Consider the following 27,595-nt stretch of genomic DNA (forward strand, 5'->3'; position numbering starts at 1 on the left):
TAAGCGGTGGGTTGGGCCATGTATGCATATATACTTTAATATATTCAATCTCTGCATGCAGATGTTGACAAACACATGTTACGTCATTACTATGTCGTATCGGTTTATGGTAATTGTGTTTGATGAGTGTGTAGAGGTTGTCATTCACACATTTCAGTTAACGCATTGGTGGTTATTTTTACAAACCCCTCCTTAAGATGAATATGCATGAAAATTTAGCTATTGTCCTCTGTTTGTGCTTGTCGCTAATGCGGTTCTCTGATTGGCAGTTATTTATATCCTGATGACATTTGCTAGACCTTGGATGTTCCATCCTCGATAGCGATGTTTCGGTCATGTGTCATATTTTTTCAAAAGAACGTCCGAGGTCTAGCAGATAGACTAGAGTACATATGAGGCACTTTTATGTTTTGTAATTCACATCAGTATGGTTAAAAGATGTGATAAGAATTTTGTCACATCGTAGACATCCTTGAACTGCTATGAGTCAGTCAGAATGTGGTTATTGGTTGTACATTACACCAACTAGTCCAAAATTGATTTGGGTTGATTGTACATGGAAGATTGTATAGCTTAGTGTCCACTGGGGCCTGAGTCTATTTCAGGACTTTAATGTAAGCCTGGCAATATACTAATCTTTCTCATTACTATATGTATAATCATCGCCGTATAAAGCTTAGTACAGGCAGTGCTGAGTTAGAACGTCTGACAGCTAACATCTGTAATCTCTTGATTACTAATTTCAGTTGATTCCAAACAGCAAAACCCCATTACTTTAGGATTTGATTCAGGTGAGAACTTATTCCATGAAACAGTCTTAATATCAAGCAACCTCCTAAATGTTTGTCATCACAGAAGTCTGTTTGTTGATAAGATAAGGACAGGTCAATCCACCAACCTGGATAATTGTTTAATTAATTATCAATACAAGTGAAAAACTCGGTATTATTCATCAGTTAGGGATAACAAATATGATGAAATTGAAGTTTCAGTTATACATAAGGGTATAAGGGTACTGTATCAACCATGCTCATCAAGCAGTCTAAATATAACAGGGTAAGGTGATTGGTTAAAAAAACAGAAGGGCATGCTAGACATCACCTATTGTCTTTCTCAAGGAAACAAAGAACTTGATGTATTTATAGGACTAATTAGTGAATTTTGCATGGTACATTTGTAATTAAGCCAGACAAATTAAATTCTAAGGTACGATAGAATACATTATTGCAGTGTACTAGTTATATATAGGTACACATGTACCAGCAGCTTTATACAGTTAATTCGACTAATGATAATATTTATTTCACTGTCTCTAAGCAGTGTTGATTCACCTAAAGCTCAGTACACACATTTTTAGATGTTATTCCCCAATATTTTTCTTCAGTCAGCCAAGGAAAATGCGAGTGACCAGTAGGGACTTTGTCACTAACGAGTTGCCAGATGAGTAGTGACGTAGTGACACCCTTAGGTCGCAAGTATTTTCCAGCTGAATGAAGAAAAATATTGGAGAATAACATAATTATCAGCATCAGTAATATCAAAGAAAAAGTGGGAAAGTATTAAATGGTAATTTTGAACGTTTAGATTGACATTTCGAACACAGCAGAACCAGTGATGTAGACACCCATTGTCGAGACATAGATGCACGTTGTTGTGGCATAGAATGACCAGAGTATATATTCCCAATTTTTTGTTCAACATGGCTCGTGCATGGTATAATGAAACTTCTACACATGCATGAACAAAACATATATCCAGGTAGGGAAATTTTAGGATATATTATATATAAAAGATTGAAATGTAAAGGTTAAAATACCGTAACAGAAAGTCTTATGAATTTATTACAATAAAATTAAACCTGAATATCATTGTTTGGCGGAGTGTTTGCCATTGTCAATATTGTTGGTAAGCTATAACATTGTTGTACGGATCTCTGATACCGTCATATATCAACTTTTGATAATATGATGTTTGTATTTTTAAACTTATAAAAACAAAAAATGTATATATTTCCAGATAGGCAGTGATGTAGCTGACTTTTACTGTGTAAACGATTATAAAGTATAGAGATAAAAATACAATAAAGTTATAATTTGCAATAAATATGCCAGAAAGATGGGAGAAACTTCCCTGTATTATTGTATTGGGTTTGTTTTAGTTTTTATCAACATTGCTGGTAGGCTGTATAACGCTGTAGTATGGTCATTTAATGTCATATGTCACAGCTGATGTTAGTTTGTGTAGTCTGAATATTTGTTTTCAATTTGTGGATAAGGGTTGTAAAACAGGACAACTAAACCTAGGCAGAGTTTAAGAACAACACAACATTAACAGATCATGATGTCTGCAAAATTCATTCACAACATACAAATTGTATATCGATTTTTACCAAACGTGTGACATTGAGATAATAAAGAAACAGATGTTTTGTAGTAATGTTTCTGTTAATTGAAGGATGTAGCTTGAATGTTTAGGTGAAAATTGATAATAATTCAAAGCCATATCGTAATTTGGACATAATGATACATTTTATAAGAAAAAAATTTATAATCTCGTGTTTGAAAATATTTCAGGAATATAGTTCACCATCATCGTGCATCAAATATAAGTAAGCAATAAACAAAATCTGATAGTATAATATGTGACACATGTAAGAATAAGATATAAATATACTGATTATTATGAATATAGCAATGCATGTAAATAGAAAGAAAACACAGAAGATTAACAGTGTATCAATGTGTAATTAATAAAGGTTCTACTCAAAATCTGGTGATAATCTGAGAAGAGCAGTAATATATCCCTATGCTAAACATTCATGTTTAACACAGTATAATACTGAGGTCTGCTAAAGAAAAATAGCACTGGGTATGAATATGTTATGGGGATACAATACATTCGTAGTGTTTGATAATGAAGTAATTTTGTGGCATGAATCAAAGAATGTTATGGAATATCAGGTTCCAAAGGGTTGTGTATCCTAGCTGTGAATCTTGATTAGTCTTGAGATAGTTGCAGTACTTCTCAAAGGAATCAATTACATTAGAATAACATACCATAATCAAAATATAATCAAATTCGTAATGAAATTTAGATAACAGTAGGGAAAATCTATAAAGAGACTGTGTAATCATTCATCAATGTAAAGGCATACACCGCAAAATATCTACAAAACTGATCTCATCTGTGAATAGAGAGATGTATGTCAGTTTTGCAGGAACTGGATTCAATTGAGAAAAAATGTATGTATGCGTAGAGATAAATGGTTTCATTTGATTCTCAGAACATCAGATCAAACATTACATCTGTGTACCACATTTGATTGATTAACTGATAGTGTTATTACAACAGGACTGTAGAGGGCAGTATACGTAGGGTATGGTGCAGAATGCTGTAGTCGCTAGTATAAGGGGTGAGTTCAGGATAAAAATGGTTTGCGATCCGTTAGCTAGAATGTCTACATTGCTGGTGCTGTACTACGCTAGCTGTCATAGTAGATGAGAGCTGGTACAGTTACAGCGCAGTGACGTAGACATTTTAGCTAACTGATACGAAACCATTGTTATCCTGAACCATTACCTTCATTTTTGTTAGCACAACTGAACTAAAGGATCAGGAAGTGCTAAAGCTATGATGGTAACTTAATTTTTTTGTCTGTAAATTACTGTGAAGTCAAAGACATAGGACTGATTGGTGTGATAGCCACAAAATGTTTGCACCAAAGGTGTTTGAATTAGGTAAACAAAGTGATCAAAAGTACAGAATACAGGATGCATTATAAATTTATATGTGCATCTCAAAATTCAAATTCTATAAGTATTGATAGGACTGTTGTATGCATACTACATGATGTACAGTGAATGTACATAGATCCATATATGAATAAACCACTGACTGCCTTCACTTTGTTCCTTGTAACACATTGATATTGAGCTTTACTCCTACACAGAAAATGAATGACTGTATATATACATCAACCACAAATATAATAGTCTAGTTCCTATACAACGCGTTACGATTACTACGATCATCTCCACTCATGTAGTAAAATTCGTTTTTCTAGCACAAAAATCTGTGCTTCTCCTGCTGGGCGAAGAGTAAACAACGCATGTTAGAAGTAGTCCATTAGAAGTAATCCATCGCAAATTGACAGGCAGTTGCAAATTGGTTTGTTCCTTTAGAAAATTGGTCATTAACGGAACTCCACCTTTCCAGTTTGAAACTAACACAAACACATGGGGACACGATAACGTTATCACATTAATATATTATGAACGCAGTCTGGGGTTGCTCACTTTTTTGTGTGCTTGAATAACGACTTTCCCTATACGTGAGTAGAGATGATCATAGTAATTGTAACGCGTCGTATAGGAACTAGATTACAAATATAAGGGTAGTTGGTACACTGCTAGGATTATAAGGATAGGGGAACCCGGATGAAGCCATAAGGTGGAGTAGTAATGATCAGTACCAGTACATTTGTGTTAACTTCTTGATACCAAAGGGCAAGCATTCCATTGACTGCCCGCTAAATTCCTGAAATAGGGGCAGCCAACAATAGCCAGAACTTTGAGACTTTGTCTTTTAAAAATAGTGATATGAATTATTCACGCCCATATCCCCCCTGAATGGATACCAATGTGTTTGAGCGTGCGCTACACAGTAATCTGTTCAGTCTAAACACCGTTTGAAAAGGAAACACATGTTGCCTCTCTTTGCCATTTGTAATCCTATTACAATGGCTCAATATAGATGAAGTGGTAGAAGCCATTGTGTCAGCTCATCACTGTGGTGCTTATAATGATGTGAAGGCCAGTTAAGTCTGTCATTTTACTATTTACTCTTCGGTTTAAGAGTGCATACAAAGTTGTGTCGCGTGTTCCGTATACATACAAAAGTCGTGCCACAGATATCTAATACAATGAGCTGGGAATATCTAGGTAGGAAATGTTTCAATATTTACCGTTGGTTTTATTTGTTCATTGCTTCATTTGTTGATTATGGTATGACTTGTTTTGTGAAGGGTATAGAAGGTAGTTATGACTCTTTAACTTTTAAGATCCCGAGACATTTTACTGAGATTGCCCACCAAAATAATGGTGTGACATAGGAAATCAGGTAAATCATGTTTACTATAATGTTACCAATGTGAACTGTCACCACTTGACCAATGCTGACTTTCACATTTGAAATATCTACTTGATGATTTTTCAAGAGTCTGTTAATGTAGTTAGGCGTAAAAAAAAAATTGTGTAGTTCCAATTACATTCAATTTTAAAGTAGGTGGTGTAGGTGGATTCTTTATTTTATTTTATCATATATTTTTTTGCATGTGTGAGTGTCTAGTTCAGGTTTTCCATTGTTTTCAATATGGTCTCTGTGTTGTTTATTTCTTCCTATCACTGTCAGATGTACAGAAATTACAGATTGGATGAATAGTTTTATATTGTCTTTTTAAGTTGATGCCAGTTTCCGCATCCACTAGTATTTCTTGCGAGACTTCACGATTTTCGCGATTTTATTATGTATTTTTCTCAAAAATACTTTAAAAAATAGTTTAGGGCTGGGTAACCGGAACAAAACAACTTTTTTTATTTGGTTTTATGTGTTTGACTCACTCTGTAATTTGATATATTTCGGAAATTCATCAGCTCACCTGGATGATTTTGATCATTTGATTTTAACTCGTTTAATTTTTAACGATGTCGTAAGATACTTGTTAATTTAACACAGATAATTCCTTCTGTCAGACTGATGAAAAATCTTTCTCCAATCTTTTCAACATACCTATCTTTAACATATAATGTGTGGAATATTATGTGTGGAATATTATGTATGGAATATTATGTGTGGAATATTGTGTATGGAATATTATGTGTGGAATATCATGTGTGGAATATTATGTATGGAATATTATGTATGGAATATTATGTGTGGAATATTATGTATGAAATATTATGTGTGGAATATCATGTATGGAATATTATGTGTGGAATATTATGTATGGAATATTATGTGTGGAATATTATGTACGGAATATTATGTATGGAATATTATGTGTCGAATATTATGTATTGAATATTGTGTGTGGAATATTATGTATGGAATATTATGTATGGCATATTATGTGTGGAATATTATGTGTGGAATATTATGTATGAATATATATAAAATTATAACACTATTAACAGTATTGTACATGTATGTCATTATTTCAAGAGTTTGTGAATCTGGAATATCATCAGATATTTTGTATGTTACAACTTATGTGAACTTCAGCAAATACCAGATGGAAAGGTTTGCATTGTTGGTGTTCCTGAGTTACCCTCTTCACAATTAAAATGATTTAACTGTTATGCTGGAACGATTTTCAAATATGTTAATTTTTGTACAGCCAGGTCTTGTTTTGCAGGTTTTGTAAATGAAAGATGCTGGCATTAGCTTGTCTATGATTACAAGCATGTAATTGGTTCAGATTTGCTGTTCTCCTCAGCAACCTAATCAGGCTAATGTACAGAAGTGAATTGCAAATTTTGTTCAACGTGAATGCCAAATTTGAACCACTGTAATTGTTGAGTTGAGCCAGTGCTCCTTGTAAACAGACTATGACAGAGACAAGTATACTGGTGACAGTGCATAGACCCCACACGAGTCTATGTAGAGTCTATAGTTTAACTCACATATTCAAAAAAATTGACAAATCCCTCCATTGTTTACAAATAATGCTTCCTTCATTAGACATTTACAAGTACTAAAATATTGATTATGAGTAATTTATACTGTTTGTTTTCTGCCATATGGTCCTTACTAGACTCTCTGACAATCGTCGGAGCTTCGCATTGCAAAAAGGGTTGTTTTTGTTTTGTATGTACCGACATCAACTACATAATTATATACTAGACTCTCTGACAGTCCTTGGAGCTTCGCATCGCAAAAAGGGTTGTTTTGTATGTACCGATATCAACTACATAATTGTATACTAGACTCTCTGACATTCCTTGGAGCTTCGCATCACAAAAAGGGTTGTTTTGTATGTACCGATATCAACTATATAATTGTATACTATAGACTCTCTGACAGTCCTCAGAGCTTTGCATCGCAAAAAGGGTTGTTTTGTATGTACCGATATCAACTATATAATTGTATACTATAGACTCTCTGACAGTCCGCAGAGCTTTGCATCGCAAAAAGAGTTGTTTTGTATGTACCGATATCAACTACATAATTGTATTTGAATATTCTTATAGTACTGTGCATTCTCATCAACAACATAGAGCTAACCATTCGTGGATGTGTAACTGCCATGTTCCATGTTATCGCGAAGCCCCGGGGCATCGCAGTTACATGTCAACAAATGGTTAGCCCTATGTGGTTGATGAGGACGCACAATGCGAAAATATTCGCATACAATTATGCAGTAGATATCAGTGCATACAAAACAACCCTTTTATTAGCGATGCGAAGCTCTAAGGACTGTGAGAGAGTCTAGGTCCTTACTAGATTGACTTGTGTTTACTTGTTAAATTTGAATGTTACATGTGCTATGATTGCTAAACTTGTTTGTGGTTTGATGAAATATTAAATTCTATCATGTGACTAACAAATCAGTAACCAAACAGTGAAGACAAATAGAAAGTTTTGAAGTTTATTGACAGGTATTTGAAGAAATTGAAATATTTTTGTACATTCAGTGATGGGACATAAAAGTAACAGATGGTGTGTTCTTACTTAAAGAACATCATTGACTAAAACATCTTTTGTCTTGTATTATGCTTTAAGAAATCAATTTCGGAAAAGTTTGGTATATGTTTGTATCATTATAAGTATACACTCTTCTTTAACAGATCGAGACACTGGGCGTATTTCTAAATGTACAAACATTTAGAATTATGTGTTATTGCGGAAAAGAATTTATTATTAATCTACATATACATATGCGAATGGTATGATTATGAAACCAAATTGTTTTCCTTTGAAATAATCAGAATTTGTAATGTACATTTGTACATGTATTTATTGGAGTCAGATAAAAATGAAAATATCTTCAGTGAAGATCTAAAAATGTTCAGTATGATTGTCTGAAATGTAAAACCTGTCCTTTTTCATTTGTCATGCGGGACCCTGATGAATTCAGCTCACATGTATCTAAAAACCCTCAAGGGAAGGCATGCTTATAACTAACTGCATACACACATGTACATGTACGTGCTCACATGGCTAACAATCATGAAGCCGATAATTGTCAGGACAGGGTATTGTCCTATTCCTAGACATGATGCGTCATACTGGTAGCCGATAGTTAGCTAATACTAATAGACAAGAGAATCATGGCATAATGCACATTTGTAATCATGATCAGCTGTTCTGTCATGCATCAGTTCTTGCAAGGTAGTTTGTCACGACAGACTATTGTCTTTAACATCTGACATTCTGTTGTTATTTTATACTGGTTACTGATGGTTTAGTCACATGATAGAATCATGGCGCAAAGAAATTGACATCAACTGCTCTGATCAAATTCCATATAGAGTTATTGGCAACAACATCAGACTTTCATATGTTATACAGGTAACTGATCGCATTATGGATATGGTATAATTATAGTTAGAGAGCAGAATGACGGCTTAAAATACTTACCATCAACTGTTCTGCATTACATCAGTTCATTTCACTTACATATTTATATATATATTATATGCGATATTAGAAAGTTCACTCTGTGCATGTGTCAGTCTAGTCTATTTTGAGATAAGTTCACTCTGTGCATGTCAGTCTAGTCTATTTTGAGATAAGTCATAACAAGTTACAGCTTTCAGTTTGTTTTATTTTGGTTGTTGTTCAGATCATGTACCAGGATTTTCTTTTTTTAACGATGATTCACTCACTTATTAGATATTTGCATATATCGCACATGATTAGTATTCCATGTACCATAGTTCAACAAATCTAATACATGCATGTCAATAAATATCAACTGAATTATCAGTGTTTCATCAGTTGACTCTTTATCAATGAGGTCTACGAGTGAGGTACAGTACATATGTGGAGCAAACACTGTTTCCAAAGTTTGTGATGCCTTGCTTAAATTGTTTGTTTCATATGCCTGGTGAAAGCTACAGCAAATTTGAGCTTTGAGTGAGAACACGGATGGAATGTGTAAAGTTATATCTTCAATAAGTGCATGATTGTTTATATATTTTTAATTTTCTTTAAATTTGAGATGCCTGGTGACTGATCTAGCAAGGTTATTACAGAGTAGCAATGTATCATCAGTTGTTTTGTTATCATAGAGCCTCATTAATATTAGATACAGGTGTGGAACTTGCATAGTTTTGATCATTGATTCGTGTGCATCATTTGCTAAATGTTTAGGTTTTACAACCATGGTATAGTATAATACTAACAATGAGTGGGGAATCTGACAAAACTGTTTTCCATCTGCTGCATATATACAATGTACTGTATTACTGGTAGAGAACCATGGAAAATGGCTGTCCAACATCCTAGGTTGATTTTACCTTTTTGCTGTAACTAAAGCACTGAATGAGTTTTATTAACATTTTCACTTTGTACTGACAAGTAAATTTTCTTTCTTTGCAGTAAACATATATACAGGAATATGTTGACTCTGCTTTTCGATATTACCATGAAACACCTTGTATGTGACTTATGTACATTTTATATTGCAATAATATATTATAATTTATAAATTCTTTATTTGTCCTTGCAGTCAACGCTACCATGAATCTACTATCACCACCATGTGTGATGTGTAGGCATCTACCAGTGGCTGGCAAACAGTACGTGCTAATACGAGGTGAGATTTTCTATTTATGGTTGCCCTTTAAACCCAGACAACCTGTTACATGATTGTGTTTTTTATTCCATCTATCATGTATCCGGCAAACAAAAGGCTTTCACCCTAAGGTAAACAACAAAATCACATACATGTTTTACAGACTATGGCCTTATTTGCAGATCCCCCCCCAAAAAAAAAAATAAAAAAAAAATAAAAAAAAATAAAAAAAAATAAAAATAAATAAAAATAAATAAAAATAAAAATAAAGCAGAATTGAAATGTATTGACAAAGAGAGGGGCATGGCAAGAATTACTCAGTTACCAGCACATTCCAAAGTCATTATAATTATTCTGTAATTTCCCTCCCAAAATCATTGCCATTTCCATACAGCCATTACAAACCAGTGAAAATCATTGCTGCCAAATATAGCATCCCAGCACATTCTTCTTTCTGCCCTGAATCTTTAAATAGACAATATAAACATTGGTTCCTGTCCATGTACTGCTAAATGTCCTGTCCTAGAAGACGTTGCCAGTGAAATGTATATACTAGATGACAATGTTTGGACAGAAATAATACAGATACATAAATAGCATTTCCATATAACCACATGGTATTTCCAGCTGTCTTCATGTACATGTAAGCTCTTAAAAATATATAACACCTTTTGTCACTGACCACAATCTGCTAATGTACATCAAATGACTGGTAAATTCGAAGATAGGTAAGGGACGACTGCAAAATGTCACACAAGCGTAACAAACAAACTTTGTTAGTGGTTGGGGGGGGGGGGGGGGGCTGGTGTCAGTGCGGTTGCTGAACTTCATTTTCACATTTCTAACCAAATTTCGAAAACTTTCACGCCTTTGATGATAACAAGTTCTGTATTTACTACTGAGATGTTGATAAGGTGATAAAGATTTATTTCTGATTTAAGATACTGCGATAACAGTACTGGGTTTATTGTAGTATTTTGATGTGTTTACCATCATTTCAATAAACAGGTTCATAAAGTTGGAACTTCATGTTTACCATTGTAATTTTAAATTGCATCAATCGTAGTCATGTGACTGCTACACTTTTGATCTTGGTTTACTTCATATATAACCGTGTGATGTCGCACTTGTGAACGACGTTCGTTCAAAACTTGTGTGACATTATGTGATTGTCTCTAAGAAAAAGAAACAGCTTAGTACAGTTCAATGAAATTATATGATTATTTCAGCCATACTTATGAACTTATTTACGAGAGCAAGAAGACATCTTTGTATGGAAATGTTTGTGGTATATATACATTCCGGCAAGATCATCTCAGAGTCGTTGAGGTGTGAAAATGTCTTTGTACAATAGACAAACTTATAAATATGCACAAATGTACATGTCTGTAGGATTATGCATTGTAACATTCACGTCAAACTCCTCATTGTTGCAAGAAGGTTGCTAAGCAGTCTTGTTACTCTTAGCACCCACTTGATTTAATATAAATCATATTCTAACATTTTATAAAGAAATGATGTACAACAACCACAAGACCATTTTTTCCTTCCTTTTTTTTCCAACTAGCAACTACGGTTAGACCTAAAAAAAATTGTTTGGTTCCGGTTACCTGACCCCACCTAGTTTTTCAGACCGACCCTAAAAGTTTTTTTTACATATTTGAGAAAAAAATAATAAAATGGCGACTAATGTGAAGTCTCACAAGAAGCAGTGGATGTGGAAACTGACATCAACTTAAAAAGACAATATAAAACTGTTCTTCCAATCTGTAATGGTTGTACATCTGATAAGAAACCAATAACACAGAGACCATATGGAAAACAATGGAAAACATAACTACCTGAACTAGACACTCACATATGGAAAATATATATATATATATATATATATATATATATATATATATATATATATATATATATATATATATATATATATATATATATATATATATATATATATATATATATATATATATATATATATATATATATATATATATATATATATATATATATATATATATATAAAATCTACCTATGTCATTGAATCTACCTACCTATTCTAAAATTGAGCATAATCGGAACCACACAATTTTTTTTTTGTTAGGCCTTACTGTTGAGAGAGTGATACCTGTTTCTGGGCCTTCTCATGTAAATATTCTATGGCCAACACTGCATATCTGAATAGATTATTAAATTAATACATTTCTTAGTAAACTTTTCATAATTGTGGTGATAATTTGTGTTTATTTCCTTTCCACAGTATCCAATTATTACAGAGATTCTCTAACATTGCATAAGCTACAAGTACTGCCAAATCATAATGAAAACTTCTTACCTCCTAGTCCTGATGGTGCTCATAACAATAACTTTGTCAACAAAGAGTAAGTATAAGTACAGTGTTTTGAGAAACTTAAGAATTCTAGTATAGAAGAGTAACACTTAAATTTTTGTATCTAGCCTGATTCTGGTATAGAACCCCATAACAGGTGAGAAATCTGATAACACTTGCATAGATTTCTGTTACTTGTGCCATAGTTTTAACCCTTTCAGGACTAGAAACTTTCACGCCAAAATTTTTGAACAAAAATTCTTGTTTCTCTGTAATTTTTGGAAAAAGATCAACTTTATTTTAGATCAGAATTCAAGAAATATTACTTCCCAATGAAGTAATATTCTTAAATTTTAGAAAATGTTCTTACAATCAAGTTTCTATTTATTCCAATGTCGTCTCTAGTCATGAAAGGGTTAATGGCAACATTGTAAAAGTCATGAAGAATTGATGTATATTTCATCTTACATACCACCATCATTTTAAAACATTAATGAATAAAAGATAAATTTTACTTTTGCAAAAGTTATTTTATTCATACATGTACATAGATTCATACCTGCTTCAGTTTGCATCCTCAACCAAAACAGCAGAAATGTATATTTTTATTACATTGTTTGTTTTCTGCACACATCTTGTTATTTTTATTGCCAAAATATATTTTACCAGTCCATAGATCAATGTAAAGATTTCAATTCGACTTAAAAGGTCATTGTGTTTTATATAATAGTTTGAGCTACTGGAGGTGTACAAGTGACATCAGAAATTAGACAAACATTTCATAATACTGTATTTTCAAGAAAATGTATAAGAACTGAAGAATATTTCAGAATGCATTTGGCTATCATGATATTATTTTTGTAAATGTTTATTTGCTGCATTTGCACCAGAACAAAGTCAGAATTGAAATAGCTTTTTTAAGATTATATATTTCATCTTAAATTTCTGAAAATAAAGACAGTCATGCAAAAAAAGCTGACCTCCGTTAGTGTGGAAATTTTATCCTTTTAAAGTGAATGTCTGTGATGGAAAGAGGAATATGTACATGCCAGTATGGTATTTCAGTGTTGCAGCCAGAGGGGGTTTTTGGGTCATTTGACACACATTATTTGGACCTGACCCACAATTTTGGAAGTGACGGGTCATAGATGACCCACACTAAAACTGTATGCAAATATGTTTACAAACATGACCACGCCTATAGCAACAGCCAAATGATCGTGTATATTGCATAGATAACAACAGGGTTGGATAGGCAACTGCATAATCATTCAACAAATATCTAGCATGGTTCAGCATGTGGGTAAATGTTTTGAAAAACTGTACAGTTGTGCTACAACGCTATTGGCGCTTTTTTTTTGTAATGTCCCCAAAAAATTGTATGATGACCCAGAAAAATGAAAGTTTCGGGACACTGTGTCCCACTCTTTGAAAAGGCTGGCTGCAACACTGGTATTTATAATTTAGCTTAGATTCTGTGCACATAATGATACACACTGTATCAGCAGAGTTCCTAACAATAAAACTCATATAGTGATGTTTACAGTGGAACAGTCTAAACCATATTGCACACCATATGTGCATCTTTTGATGGCTTGTTGAATGGACAATAGATTTATAGAATATAGAGAAGCGTTGAACATTTGTTCATTTGTCTGTCTGAAAGTAAAGTAATATAATTGATCAGTGTATTTAGACTGCACATTTGCAACACTCATAGTATGTATGAGGCATTGTTTTGGTCACAGCGAAAATAGGGTACGCGGGAAACCACCCAACCCCAACTTTGGGGTTTGGGGGACTTGAAACCGCCCAGGGCACTTACCCGAGGAATTACGGTAGTTACAGGAATTAACATTTTGTTCACTGTTAGTCTGTATGAAAGTAAAATAACATAGTTACAGGAATTATCTTTGAAATTGTTCTATTTCATTCATATGAGTCATTTAACCATATTATACTGCAGAAATTTAAAGAAACAAACAGAAAAGTGTGACTTACTAGTTTAACTGAAGTTATACCTATTATTAAACGTTTGATAATTTTTCCAAAATTAATCAGTTTCATTGCTTTTAACAATGTTTTGTCTGTGTTTACTTTTGTTTCTTTCAGAAATATATCCAAATACATAGATGTGAATTCAATTTCAATGGTGAACTGCAAAACTTGGCAACTACCAATAAAACTAAAACCTCTAGAAAAACACTGTGTAGTATTTCAAATTGATGTTAGGAATTATAGCAATCATGAGAATACCGAGGTAAGTTTATTTTACTTGAGACATAACACGTCACAGTTTATATTGTTTAAACAACAAGTTATGATTGTACTGCTGACGTTATATTTATAAATTTATGAGAAGTGAGCAATTTGATTATTTACATGTACATACATATCACTTTATAGATCATTTGTTGCATAGGAAATAAATTCTCGGTACCTGCAATAGAATTCTACCACCTAGGTTTGTCTTAAAAAAATTGTTGGTCACTACCCTAACTTGCATTCCACATGCACAGCATTCTCTAGGTGCACATGGGAATTTAAGTCAACTGTCTTGTTCTATTTTGACCCTCTAGCATGGGGTGAAATGCTATTGCAGGTACCAAGATATTGGGGGATGTTTTTTCATTGTGATCTATTGAGCACTCTTGATTAGCTTCTTCATCTTAATCACTTAAATGTATTTTCTAGTTTGTGATATTGATGGTTACGAAGGTGTTTACATTCACTATCTTGCATTTTGTCTTCATCTAAATGAATCTTGTTTTCTTTTGGGAAACATCATCCAACTTATGGTATTAGACACACTGAGTAGTGGGGTTCAGCGAACACTGTAGTGTGTACATTGCACTGTGGGTACTGGGTTCAGGGAATACTGCATTGTGTACATTGCACTGTGGGTACTGGGTTCAGTGAACACTGTAGTGTGTACATTGCACTGTGGGTACTGGGTTCAGGGAATAGTGTATTGTGTACATTGCACTGTGGGTACTGGGTTCAGTGAACACTGTAGTGTGTACATTGCTCTGTGGGTACTGGGTTCAGAGAATAGTGCATTGTGTACATTGCACTGTGGGTATGGGTAATGGGTTCAGGAATAGTGCATTGTGTGCATTGCACTGTGGGTAATGGGTTCAGGAATAGTGCATTGTGTACATTGCACTGTGGGTACTGGGTTCAGAGAATAGTGCATTGTGTACATTGCACTGTGGGTACTGGGTTCAGAGAATAGTGCATTGTGTACATTGCACTGTGGGTAATGGGTTCAGGAATAGTGCATTGTGTACATTGCACTGTGGGTACTGGGTTCAGGGAATAGTGTATTGTGTACATTGCACTGTGGGTACTGGGTTCAGAGATTAGTGCATTGTGTACATTGCACTGTGGGTAATGGGTTCAGGAATAGTGCATTGTGTACATTGCACTGTGGGTACTGGGTTCAGGGAATAGTGCATTGTGTACCTTTCAGTCTAATACCATGAAAATGGATACTGTCTCCCAACATGTTACAGCACTTAAACTGCTACCGTATGTCAATGCCTTTCACATGACCTTCATCAATTCCATTTTCTTCCACACCAGAGTTTTGAAGTTCCATTGCTATTGGCTTTGTCATGGAGCTCCCAGTCACAATTACACGGTGAAGTGACTATCACTCATTATAAATTACCTCGGATCAAAATAGATCTACCATCTCTTGTCATGTCTGCCTCTTGCACATCACCAATCACTGTAGGAAAAAGGTAGGTCTGACCATCAAACATATCAATAAAGTCATTGCAAAAAAATCAGCCATCAACTTTCATTACAGGTATAAACTTCAATATTAAGCAATTCTACGCCAAAGTAAAGTTCACACACACATATCAAGATGCTTAACTGTACACCATGCTATTGCACACCATATCGTTTCACCACATGATGGTATCATGTCTGTTATTTGCATAACACCATAACACAAGCACACCAGTTTATTTCAGAGGAATTGGAAAAGTAGAACGTTCACACTTTGCATGTACTCAATTACAGTCAATAATAACTGACAGATCACTACAACAGACTCTGTTGTGTTTGCTCGCTATGTTCAACATAACTAAACCCAATTTCATTATTATTCCAGTTTTGATGTTACATATACAATACTAAATAATCTACAAGACTTTGTCAGTGTTAAGTTACTATGGGACCCTGAAAGAGAAGTCAAAAGAGAGAAAGGTGAGTCGTCTTTCTTTCCTATACATTCAAGTCAATTCCTTATGAAATCTGTATTAGGATAATCAGTATTGAGTTACTGGCACTGTCTGGTAAGGCTAAGGCAAAAGTTCTAGTATGACATTTAGAGTTTGTACATGTAGCATGGTATCAATCTGTTCTGGAATATTATCTTGTTGAACTATTTGAAAACAATGTTCCACCTGAAAACTCATACATTCTTTGATTTAAATTGACATTGATAATGTTATATAAGTTATGATACTAGATGAGTGTGTTTGTTACGGTTTGGGAACCACAATAACAAGAACAAGAAATCTCGTGAAACATACACATATAGTTTCTGTACCCAGTACAATATTTTCAGTAGGAAATCTTGGTAAATTGATTGTGGAACTCACCAACAGGTAGATTGTACATACATTTGTACCAAAGACACAATAGAGAGGGTGTAACTGGGTGCTGTGTGGAATATTTACCCAAAACAAAGCATGTAATTTTAACAAAAGTACTGGGCCCTTGCCCAGGTGAGGGCACTAAGGTGGATAAACATGGTACTTTACTTGACATACCTTTAATGATTTGCTGACTAACACCATGTCACGTGACTAGTGTATGGAATTTCTTAGGAAGGATATTCCCAGCTAAACTTCATTTCTATACATGTCTAGATGAAGTTCATAAGACAATGGCAGGTGTATAGAAGGACAGATAGATAGTGCTCAAATGTGGAGAGTAAAAATTGTCTTTTTGTCTCTCTCTTTTAGATGTAAACAGCAATTCACCAGACTTAGTCAATGACTCACTTATATGTCATGAACCATTCTCAATAGCCGGCTACTGCCAAAATGGCTCTACTCTAACATTTACAGTTAGTTTCCAAGCTCTGAGTGAAGGCGTCTTTGAGGTTTGTATATACTTTATTGTATCCCTATATACACAATACAAACTTGCCATTGTATAGGATAGGATAGGAACCAGGATAATTGCCAGGCATGTAAAGTTCATAATAATATGTTTTATGAACTTTGTCAATAATTACAATTATGCTAGATAGTTTGTGGGACAGTTTGCTCATGAAAACATATGTTCATTAATATTCATGAACCTTCTGAATATTAAATCAGTCTTATTTATTATCCAATCACATGTATTTTTAGTTCTATGTTCATTAATATTCATGACCTTCTGAATATTAAGTCGTAGTCTTATCTAATTATCCAATTACATGTATTTTTAGTTCTATGTTCATTAATATTCATGAACCTTCTGAATATTAAGTCGTAGTCTTATCTAATTATCCAATTACATGTATTTTTAGTTCTATGTTCATTAATATTCATGACCTTCTGAATATTAAGTCGTAGTCTTATCTAATTATCCAATTACATGTATTTTTAGTTCTATGTTCATTAATATTCATGAACCTTCTGAATATTAAGTCGTAGTCTTATCTAATTATCCAATTACATGTATTTTTAGTTCTAGAGACAGTTTGATTAAAGCAGCAGTTTGTTCATTGTACTCTGTGATTCTGATTGCTTTATTTGCGCCCCTCATTGCTGTCATTGCTCGTCCTGTTAAAAAATGACTTACTGTTCAAGAATCTTGCAACATTATACACTTTTATATATGTCTTACATATTGGCAATGTATCTGAATGAAAATCATAGCTACTGAAAGTGATAATCACAATACTTAAATGATTTGACACTAGGCTACTAAACTTGAGACTGTGTCAGGGAGTGGATTTATATTTTGAATTGTTGTTGTACTGTAATTGGCAAGGAAAAGTGTTGCACCATGGCTGTGAAAATATTCTTTTTCTAGCATACACTTAAACTCTGAGAGCATTGATAGAAATGCTTATACTGAGAGAGTTCATCACTTTGCAGTAATTAATTTCATATCTTTCTGTACAGATTGGTCAACACATGAAATTAAAACTTCAATACACTGCATCATTGCCCACTGGATCGCCAGCAGTGGGTGATGCCAAGCCTAAAAGTCGTATTGGTTTATACCCAGAAGTTCAGTTTGGAAGTCCTAGTCCTGACAAGAGAACCAAGGGTTTCTTCAGTGGTACCAGGTCCAATTCCATAAGCAGTGATACATATCATCCTCCTCAGTTTAATAAAGGCTATTATTCTCCAGGAATGAGGTAAGATAGTGTCTGGAAACAATTATACACTTATTACTAGGCTGTGAGTGCACTAGTAGATATTGGTTACCTCAAGGGCTGGTATGCAGCAACTATTTCCCAATATTCTCTCCACAGTGAAAGACCATCACCAGTAGGACAAGTCTTGTGACACTATAGTAGTGCCCTATAGAAAGTAGCAAACAAATATTGCCTGTGTATGCAAATTCAGGTCACTATGGGTCACTAGTCCATACCATGTGACATGGTCTAAGCCAAAAGCTGTATGAAAACAATATTATTGTGTATCTTATGACACCAGAGACACCAGAAGTTGCTTATTCGACAGTTGTTATTTTCATAATAAATTGTTTGTTTTATATGTGTGCTGATCAGATGATGTCCTGTTAAAATGCAAAATCAGAATAACAAATTCCATAGTTACAACTGACCACTAGGTGGCAGTATGATCAGCCAATTGCAAAGCTGATTGAAAGTTCAATGCCAAAAAGCTATTTACTGCTTGTGCATTACAACCTGTGTAAGTCAAAATAAAGATATCTAATTATTAAATAACAACATATCTTTACTCTCTTTTTCAACAGATCCTCAGGAAGTACTTACAGTTTACCGGGAAGGGGAGACTCTCCTGTTCCTTCACCAATCAGTTCACCAAGTAAACGTATCACTACCTCATCACCTAGTCATGGTAAAATCTCTCTAGATAAGATTGTGAAGAGAAGATGTCAAATTTATGCCATGGCGTAAGAATCCAGAGTCTCAGTTATTGTGGCTAATATACCTGTACAGTTATGTGTTATTGTAAGTGACAAATGTTGCAGATTTTGATGTGAATGTTGACCATACCAAATACGCAAATTATGGAATAGCTGTGTCATAAATTGAAGCAAATGGACTTGAGAGCCATAGCATCCACCTGTAAGTTTAAACAAGACTGAATTAGATATGCCTATTGCAATGTGTAAAAGCTGCAAGAACTGGAATAAGAGTGAATGGATGGTGGAGTGGATGTTCTCACTTCCAGGCTAAGGAGATCATCTATTTAACTATTTAAAACTAGTTATAATAACTGATTCATACAAAGGAAAACTTTGCTTACAGGAAGATGAATTAATAGACAATGTGAGGTTTCGAATATGTTATGCTTGCATTGAAAAAATAATTGTAAATGTAAAATTGTAAATGGTTTGCGAAGCCTTATTTTCATAATAAGTACAGTTGGGAGTTGTATATATGCATGTGTCACTGAATCTGATGAATAATGTAAAGTTAGTGAAGACACCATTGTATAGTATATTGTTGGTGATATTATTCTGATGATAATTTTAATAATTTGTCAGAGGCGTCAGGCTGGTATTGTCCTATTTAGAGTTTGCACTGTGCTGAGGAGGAGGGGGGGGGGGGGCTATGTAAGGGAATGGGGGAATTGGTAGAGATAGCATGTTTTGATTTAATGAAATTTGTACATTTTAGGAAGTTCATCCCAGGAAAGATAAAATTGATTAAGAAGTGTTTTCAAACACTTATGAATATTTACTTTTTCCAGATTAGTAAATCCAATAATTTCATAAACAATTTTATAGACAGCATCATTAGCTCAAATGTGTTCATGAGATATATCGTAGAAACTTATCCTAGGAGAAGGTGGTGGTGGCATGACATGCATACGCACTATCATCTGAAATACCGTAAGATATGAAACAAATTAATATAGATCATTAATTGAACAAGTTTGATTACAAATTATTTATATTGCTCAATAGACTGTATTAAAGAATGTACATAGTTTTTAGGAAGATGATGCAATGAATGTAATTTTCAGCATGTTTTTTATGTTTTTTGGGGGTCGTATGCAATAATCTCAGTACTGGCAGTTTATACACTCGATATGCAGAATTGATCCTAACGGCTAACTCCTTTTCGGTTTTACAAGTAGCACACAACAACGCTCATCCACACACAAAATGTATAATTGTAAAGTGATTTGAGAATTGATGAGATTGTAAGAAATACATGTAGGGGTTTGTTGTTGCCTGTCTCTATCACCCGATCCTATTAATAGCTCAATTAATGTGAAGCTCCTAAGATTGTAGCCTGACTGATATAGTATAATTTATGGGTGGAAATTGAATTATGAGGCTTAATTATACTGGAATGTAGTAAATGAACATGTGATAGAAGTTGAATCATAACATAAATTATTTCATGATTTGCCCATTTGAATATATTCTTACTTCAGGAGCTTCAAATTCCTGTATAAGGTAGGACAGTTTGTAGTTCATGTGATGGAATTTTCCTTCACATGCAAATGAAGTGTAACAGGATTCATGATCTTGTGACATCCTAAGTAAGACACAATTACATTACATTCATTATACATCAATCTATCTTGACTCATACTGAAATGGGAGTTCATACTCATAGGAGTCTTTTACCAGATTACAGACTATTTTGATATTGACTGCAAACTTAGGGTGGCCATAGGAATGAGGTATTTAATTTGGATTGTTGATTTATGAAACAAATTTATCATGGCTCCCTACTTGAAAAATCAATGTGAAACAACATAGACAAAGTTTTTGTTTGTGGAAATCAATAAATTACAAAAGACTCGTAAATATGTAAAATTATACGTACAATAAACATTTTTGACACATTTTTTTAGCTTTTTACAATGTATTGAGTTACAAACACAGACTTGGTCAAATGTTGTTTCACATTGATTTTTCAATTTGGAAAAACATAGCGAAGTTGTTTCATAAATTAGAAATCCAGAATAAAGACTGAATCGTCATCCATATATATGGCCACTTAACTTGACCAAGCTCGTTCCTTTGTAAGTTGCATTTAACCTCCATCACTGACCAACGAATGAAAATAATTTTTTTTTCTTCAAAATAACTACATGAAATTCAATATTTACCATTAGCTGATACAGTAATGCTGTAATTAATAGAAAGTGTAAGAGTCTAGTCCATGTCAAAGGCTATGGTCCTAATGATGTCTTGCCAATTATTTAATATGAATTGAACATAAATTAACAATTTTAAAAAAACACCCAAAGCATCTTGTCAGTGAAGTTTGTGTCTTTAAGGTACACTGCCTTAGCAATTTTATTTTCAGAGTACATTGTGTTCTGAGTTCATAATGAGTATTTTCTTATGAAACATGACTTCATATTTTCCATTACTATATTTATTGTTCAAATGTAAAATTTATTTTAAGGTTTTTATGTGAAGAGAGTTTATTGTTTATGATGTGTATGTATGTATGTTTATGTTGTAGAAGCTCAGAAAATGCTTCCATATTTGCATTTGTGTTTGTGTATTCTTTCTTGTTATATTCATATTTTTCCAAATAATTTGAAATATTTAAAATTACTTATTTCTTAGATAAAGCATTTACACAGGAAAACGTTAGTTCATGAGTTAAACTACAACCTGCAAAATAAAAAAAAACCCACCAGTGCGTTTGCTTACTTGTGGTAAGCAGGAATGACAAGTTTTATGCAAAGACATTGCATGAGCCAGGATCCCCGAACTCTGTTCACTGATAGAATGCTCCGTGGTATAACAATCTGGCACAACTGTTTTAATATTCGTGTTACTTTAGGATTTTCACAGATAGAAACAAACTGATAAATATATCACTTAAACCTACATCAGCAGTACCCCCTGTTATTTTTGTACCAGTTCTGTTGTTGAGTTTACCTAATTTTGTCCTTACATGAAGATTTTCCTTAGATAACTTCATTCATGCAAACGCACCAGTGTTGTTGTTTTTTTGCAGGTTGTATCATGGTTCATGTAGGATAAACATACAGTGACAATGTAGGCTTATTAAGTATTATTTGCACCTCAGATGTATACTGTTAGAAAAAGGCAAAGATAATGACGAATTAAAAAGAGCTGGCTCTCAACATCAAATTTGATGATATGATATGATATCAATGAGAACCTAATTAGTTATGTGTGAACATGAACTTCCCACTTTGTGAGACACTTATAAGAAGTGTTCATATCAGGTGTAAAATATTATTGTTTCAATTGCTTTAATAATTCATGGTGTAAACCTAGTAGGTTGCTCATTTAATGTTCATGCTTTATAAATGATGTTGTCTTACTATAAAACTGATGAATTATAGCAACGCAACCATGATTGTGTTTAGCTCTCTAAACAGAGTTTTATGATGTTTACATTTACAATCTCTTCATACTTCACTTATTTCACTTTGTATTTTAACATTGTTGAAGGTTTGTGTCTATGTACAGGGTTGAAAGCAATAGAAACAGTGTTAGTTTACACCTGATGTGAATGCTAGCTATAATGTGTGACACACAGTGAAATCACTTTATCTGCATGTAGTTGGTTGTGATATGTAAAACACACCCTGGAATAATATTTATATATGTTTGACCTTGATTTTGATATTATATGAAAATATTTTAAAGCTGTTACATAAAAAATATATATCAAAGGCTGAATTTTCTTATTGAACTTGGTGATTACTTTATTTTATCATTAAATTTAATACAAAATTCAATTTAACAAAAATTGTGTATAACGTGCCAGTAGCTAAAGAAAGTTAGAAACTTTCATTTTTTTTGAGAACCCAATATTTCCATAATGCAAGGCAGCTTTGATACTTTTTGAAGTGCAATATAACTCAATTTCAATGGGTAATGCCCATAATTCTTAAAAATCAAATGTCTGTGTTATTTGTGTGTTGTGTAGTTAGTTGAATGTTAAGGGTCTTCCATACACAAACTTTTACAGAGATAAGCCTTGTACGGTAGGGTAAGATACGACACTGGTAATCCAGCCTTTGGTTTGCTAAGATAGACACACACTAAATCTATTCTTCAATGTGGTAGATTACACAAGTGGGCGACAGCCGTTCTTCTGTTGTGCAATTCTAATCAACCTGTGATCAACATAGTGTAAACATTGAAGTCCCAAAACAGCACTGCAAGTTCATGGAACTCTAAATAAACTAGTTTCAGAGATGCCTCCCTACTGAGACTATAATTAAACCAACATCCATTCAATCGCTTATCACTGTTGTATTAACATGTTGCGACAGTACTTTCAGTTTGTGTCTATCTGAGAAAACCAAAGGCTTAACTACCAAGGAATGATATGTTTGTCAGTGTTCCATGTTACTGTAAGTTGGAATTTGTTTGATGGTTGATGTCAAAGTACTCTTTGTCATGCCACAATCAGTCATTCTAAACAATTCTGTGTGGCATTTCTCCTATGCATGAATAGTTAACTTGTTATTGATAATACATTTGAAGAAAATGTATTCAAACATTTTGATAAAAATCAATGAAATAAAGAGATTTATTGTGGAAGTTCTGTGGTCACTGAATTTCTGTTTGTAAACTATTGCTTTACATGGGTAGAGATTAATTCTCATATGTGTACTTGATATACGTTGTAGATGAGACTGAATCAGCTACTTTGAGTTATACCCTGTTGTTTGTATGATGCACAAATGTATCTAAAATCTAGAAATTTTGCACTTAAGCTTATTTTTGCTTATGTCGCTGGAAAATAATGATGCAAAAATAAGTAATGACCAATATGCCCTTCTTGTACATTAAATTAATGTACCAGTCCTGTAATTAGTAAATGTCTTTGAGAACTAGCAGAAGACTAAATCAGAAAAATTTCTAGTAACAAAAACATCCTCAGTTTACACGTGTGTGTGTGTGTGTGTGTGTGTGTGTGTGTGTGCATTCAGGCACATACATTTCAATGTTTAGGCCAGTACAGGAATGTTATAGCAGGCATTAATTATTGTTTCGCTGTATTTTTATCTGCCCGAAGGGAGTGCTATTACAATGGGCTCCATCCGTCTATGTATGCGTGTTTCTATCTGTCCGCAATATGTCATTTCTCAGACATGCAATATCTGATTTCTTTCAAACCTGACACAAAGGTGACATATCATGTGGGACGTGCACATCAGTCTTTTTTATATATATGCAAATTTGACCGAATGGCAGCCATATTTGTAGTTAAAAATCAATATTTACTGCATAACTCAAAAACTGTTATATGCAGACACTTCATTCAAGTGTCTAGCCCCATATTATTATCAGATGGAAGCTATCTTTGGAGACCTTGACCTTCAGAGTTAATTATCAAAGTCAAGCCAATTCCTGTCCTGTTTACATATTGCCAATTTCTTTTACATCATGTTTACAAGTAATATTCAAGAAAAGAAATGTGCACAAGCATTATTTTTGATGTTCAGGTAATTTTTACTGAATGACAGCCATATTTGTAGTAAACATAACTGAATACTGCATAACTAAACGACTTCAATCATAGACACTATTCACAGACCATTTAAATTGAGTTACATATTGCAAACATGTAGCAATTATGTGTGGCTTATGTCTTTTAGATCATGGTTATAGATAATGCAGAATCAGATAAACATACACATGATTATTTTTGGTGTTCATATAACCTTTTACTCAATGGCAGCCATATTTGTAGTGAACAATTGTGACTTACCAATTAACTCAAAAAACGTTAATACATGGAGACTACATTAAAGCGTCTACCCCTATGTTGCCAGGTTTAAACTTGTTGACCTTTGACTTAGACATTGATCTCCAGGTTCGGTTACTGAAATTCAGCAATATAATTCCCTGCATTGTTACAGACACTTTGTAGTATTTATTTGTTGCCACCGGTACCAATTTCTTTTAAATCATGTCAGACTCTCCATTCAGGCCCATTTTAGGGAGGGGCTTATGTCTTCTATGAAGACTTGTAACAAGTGTGGATGAATTGATCACTCGTCGATTCTTAATTACACATGTATAAAACCTCACCACACCTAACTCAAAAATTATGATAGAATCCCCATTATAGAGTGCAAGATTTCTTTTTAGGCAAAAAAAAGGTTTTGTTTCCCGTCCTCGCGCGCATCATTCCAAACCATGCTCATCTACGTTTTTATTCTGTTTCCCCTTTATTGTTTCAGACGTCACTGGCGATTTGTGAAAATTCATTTGACTACTGTAGATCCACAGGCAGTTGACAACGATCTAAATGTTTCAACTGTACAAAAAATCAGTGATTGTATTAGTATATTTAAAGGGTAATTAAAGTACTGGTAATTTGATATGATGGTACATCTACACATTTCGTCTGAATACGTTGGAACATAGCGTATCATGTAGACGCGTACATACATGTTATAAGGATGAACCCGTACTGTGTTGTAGAAGCTCGTGAGACAGAACGTCTAGCGGACACACAGACAGTTTATAGTATACGCAACGTTATGCAAGCGACCGAAATTTTCACGATAAGGACAACGTTTTTTAAGAAATTATTTCTTAAATTTCCCCTTTTCTGAGTTCATATAACACAACTGTGGCAAATATTTCTATGAATCGTACAATACTTCATGACTACTTTTGCAACGTATGTGTAGAAATAGACAAGGTAGGAAAGCTTGAAATGCGGAAGTGACTAACAATATCCTTCAAACATCATAAAAGAGAAAACCCGACAACGCAACGCAACGCTACAATTTTATAAGCATAGATAAATCTTTGTTTAATCATGCATTTTACTCATGAACAAACTGAAGCGATGATTTCTTTTTTTTGGTAGTGTTTTTCGATTACGTCCTCTCAAGCTTTCACACCTTGTCTATGTCATCATTCATGTAGTGTGATATGTATGTTATTTGCCAAATACCGTTCCATATCTTGCTGCGAGAGGTAATTTTTCCGGTAATAACGGAGAGCCGGAGGCGAGCCGTTATACCGGAAAAATTAACTCGAGCAGCAAGATGTGGAACAGTATTTGGCAAATAACATACTTATACGTCACCTGCGACGAAGAATTAATTTTTGAATGTCTAAAAGTGCTGTTTCATTTTAAATAAAATCACTTCCGCGTTATACTGTTGAGCGTAGTATCATGCACCACTCCGATAACTGCAATGCGGTTGTTTACACGTCAGCCTTAACTTTATCATCCAATCAGAGTGCGCGTTTGCTCAGTAGTATGACGTATTGTTTACTATTTGCATATCACTCAGCGAATATAATTCAAACTTATAACCATCAGCTGAAAAATGAGTGCGTCTTTGTTTTGCGTACTGTATTCCATTAAACGTACAAAAATGTTCGTGATATGCTTTCTTGTTCTAGTTAGGCAAAAACTGCACCCTCTGTGGTGGTAATTTTCATATCCTCCATAAATTTAGGAATTCATGTTTACGATCGCGTGACAACCGTGCGTTCGCCATCACTGGACTTTCACGGTTGTGTGTGAATTTTTTGACTATTTCCCTGTGACATGAAAAGTACAGTTCAAAGACTTGTTACAATGTATACAACGGTGATATTTTGTTCGATTGACAACAAATTTGGCATTGGAAATGCTGGTTATAGCTCGATCTCTAGTTGTCTGCTAGATTTGTTTACAAGGGGACGTGCAGTAATCACGTGATACAACAAGCAAAAATACGGCTGTTGGTGAAAAATACGCCTGTGTATCTGCAGGGCTCTCGACCAATCAGAATGCGAGATTGGTGACAGGTGACGTATAAATAGTATTACAATCACTGAATTTTTTTTACAGTTAAAATACTTCGTACGTTGTCAGTTGCCTGTGGTAGATCACTGAGGGGGGTGTTATATTTTTGTATCGCTATGCTTTTGTCCATTCAAGTGTCCGTTGGCAGCAAAATCTTGCGTCCATTTGGACTTGTCGATGTTGAAAGTTCCACCAAGGTATGCAGATTGTACGAGGACTTATGTAAAGGTATTCTAAGTTCTGGGGATCGATTTATTCTACCCGAACAGTACGAACTATGCCGTATTGAGGCTTTGGTGTCACGTGTATATGACGGAAATTTCCAGAGTGTCCCCCTACAAGCAAAACTGGAAGACATAGTGTTAAAGATCGTTTTGATCGAAGACTATGACAAAGTGTCACAGCAACCTGTTAAAGATGCCTTCCATGTTCTGATGACTCAAAGACATTCAAAGGTGTGGCCTAAATTTCATAATTTGGATCGCCCAAACAGACGTTTTGAACTCCACAATGC

General features: G+C 34.1%; 2 protein-coding genes across 2 annotated transcripts in view; one reads left to right on the forward strand and one right to left on the reverse strand.

Moving 5' to 3' along the window:
- Positions 1-8,664, reverse strand: part of LOC144442519 (glycerophosphodiester phosphodiesterase domain-containing protein 5-like) — a 42,670-nt gene extending 34,006 nt beyond the window's left edge. Inside the window, exon 1 of the mRNA XM_078131886.1 lies at positions 8,638-8,664. The gene's annotated coding sequence lies outside the window, so the exon portion shown is untranslated. The remainder of the gene's footprint in view (positions 1-8,637) is intronic.
- The window catches only part of LOC144442029 (trafficking protein particle complex subunit 14-like), a 28,681-nt gene extending 9,427 nt beyond the window's left edge, over positions 1-19,254 (forward strand). The window contains exons 3-10 of the mRNA XM_078131300.1: positions 9,731-9,817; positions 12,063-12,183; positions 14,244-14,391; positions 15,717-15,877; positions 16,255-16,349; positions 17,114-17,253; positions 18,269-18,507; positions 19,092-19,254. Of these exons, the coding sequence (XP_077987426.1) occupies positions 9,731-9,817; positions 12,063-12,183; positions 14,244-14,391; positions 15,717-15,877; positions 16,255-16,349; positions 17,114-17,253; positions 18,269-18,507; positions 19,092-19,254 (1,154 nt within the window). The remainder of the gene's footprint in view (positions 1-9,730; positions 9,818-12,062; positions 12,184-14,243; positions 14,392-15,716; positions 15,878-16,254; positions 16,350-17,113; positions 17,254-18,268; positions 18,508-19,091) is intronic.
- The last annotated feature ends 8,341 nt before the right edge of the window (positions 19,255-27,595 follow it).

The sequence above is a fragment of the Glandiceps talaboti genome, chromosome 11 (assembly GCF_964340395.1).
Source record: "Glandiceps talaboti chromosome 11, keGlaTala1.1, whole genome shotgun sequence".
NCBI classification, from domain to species: Eukaryota; Metazoa; Hemichordata; class Enteropneusta; family Spengelidae; genus Glandiceps; species Glandiceps talaboti.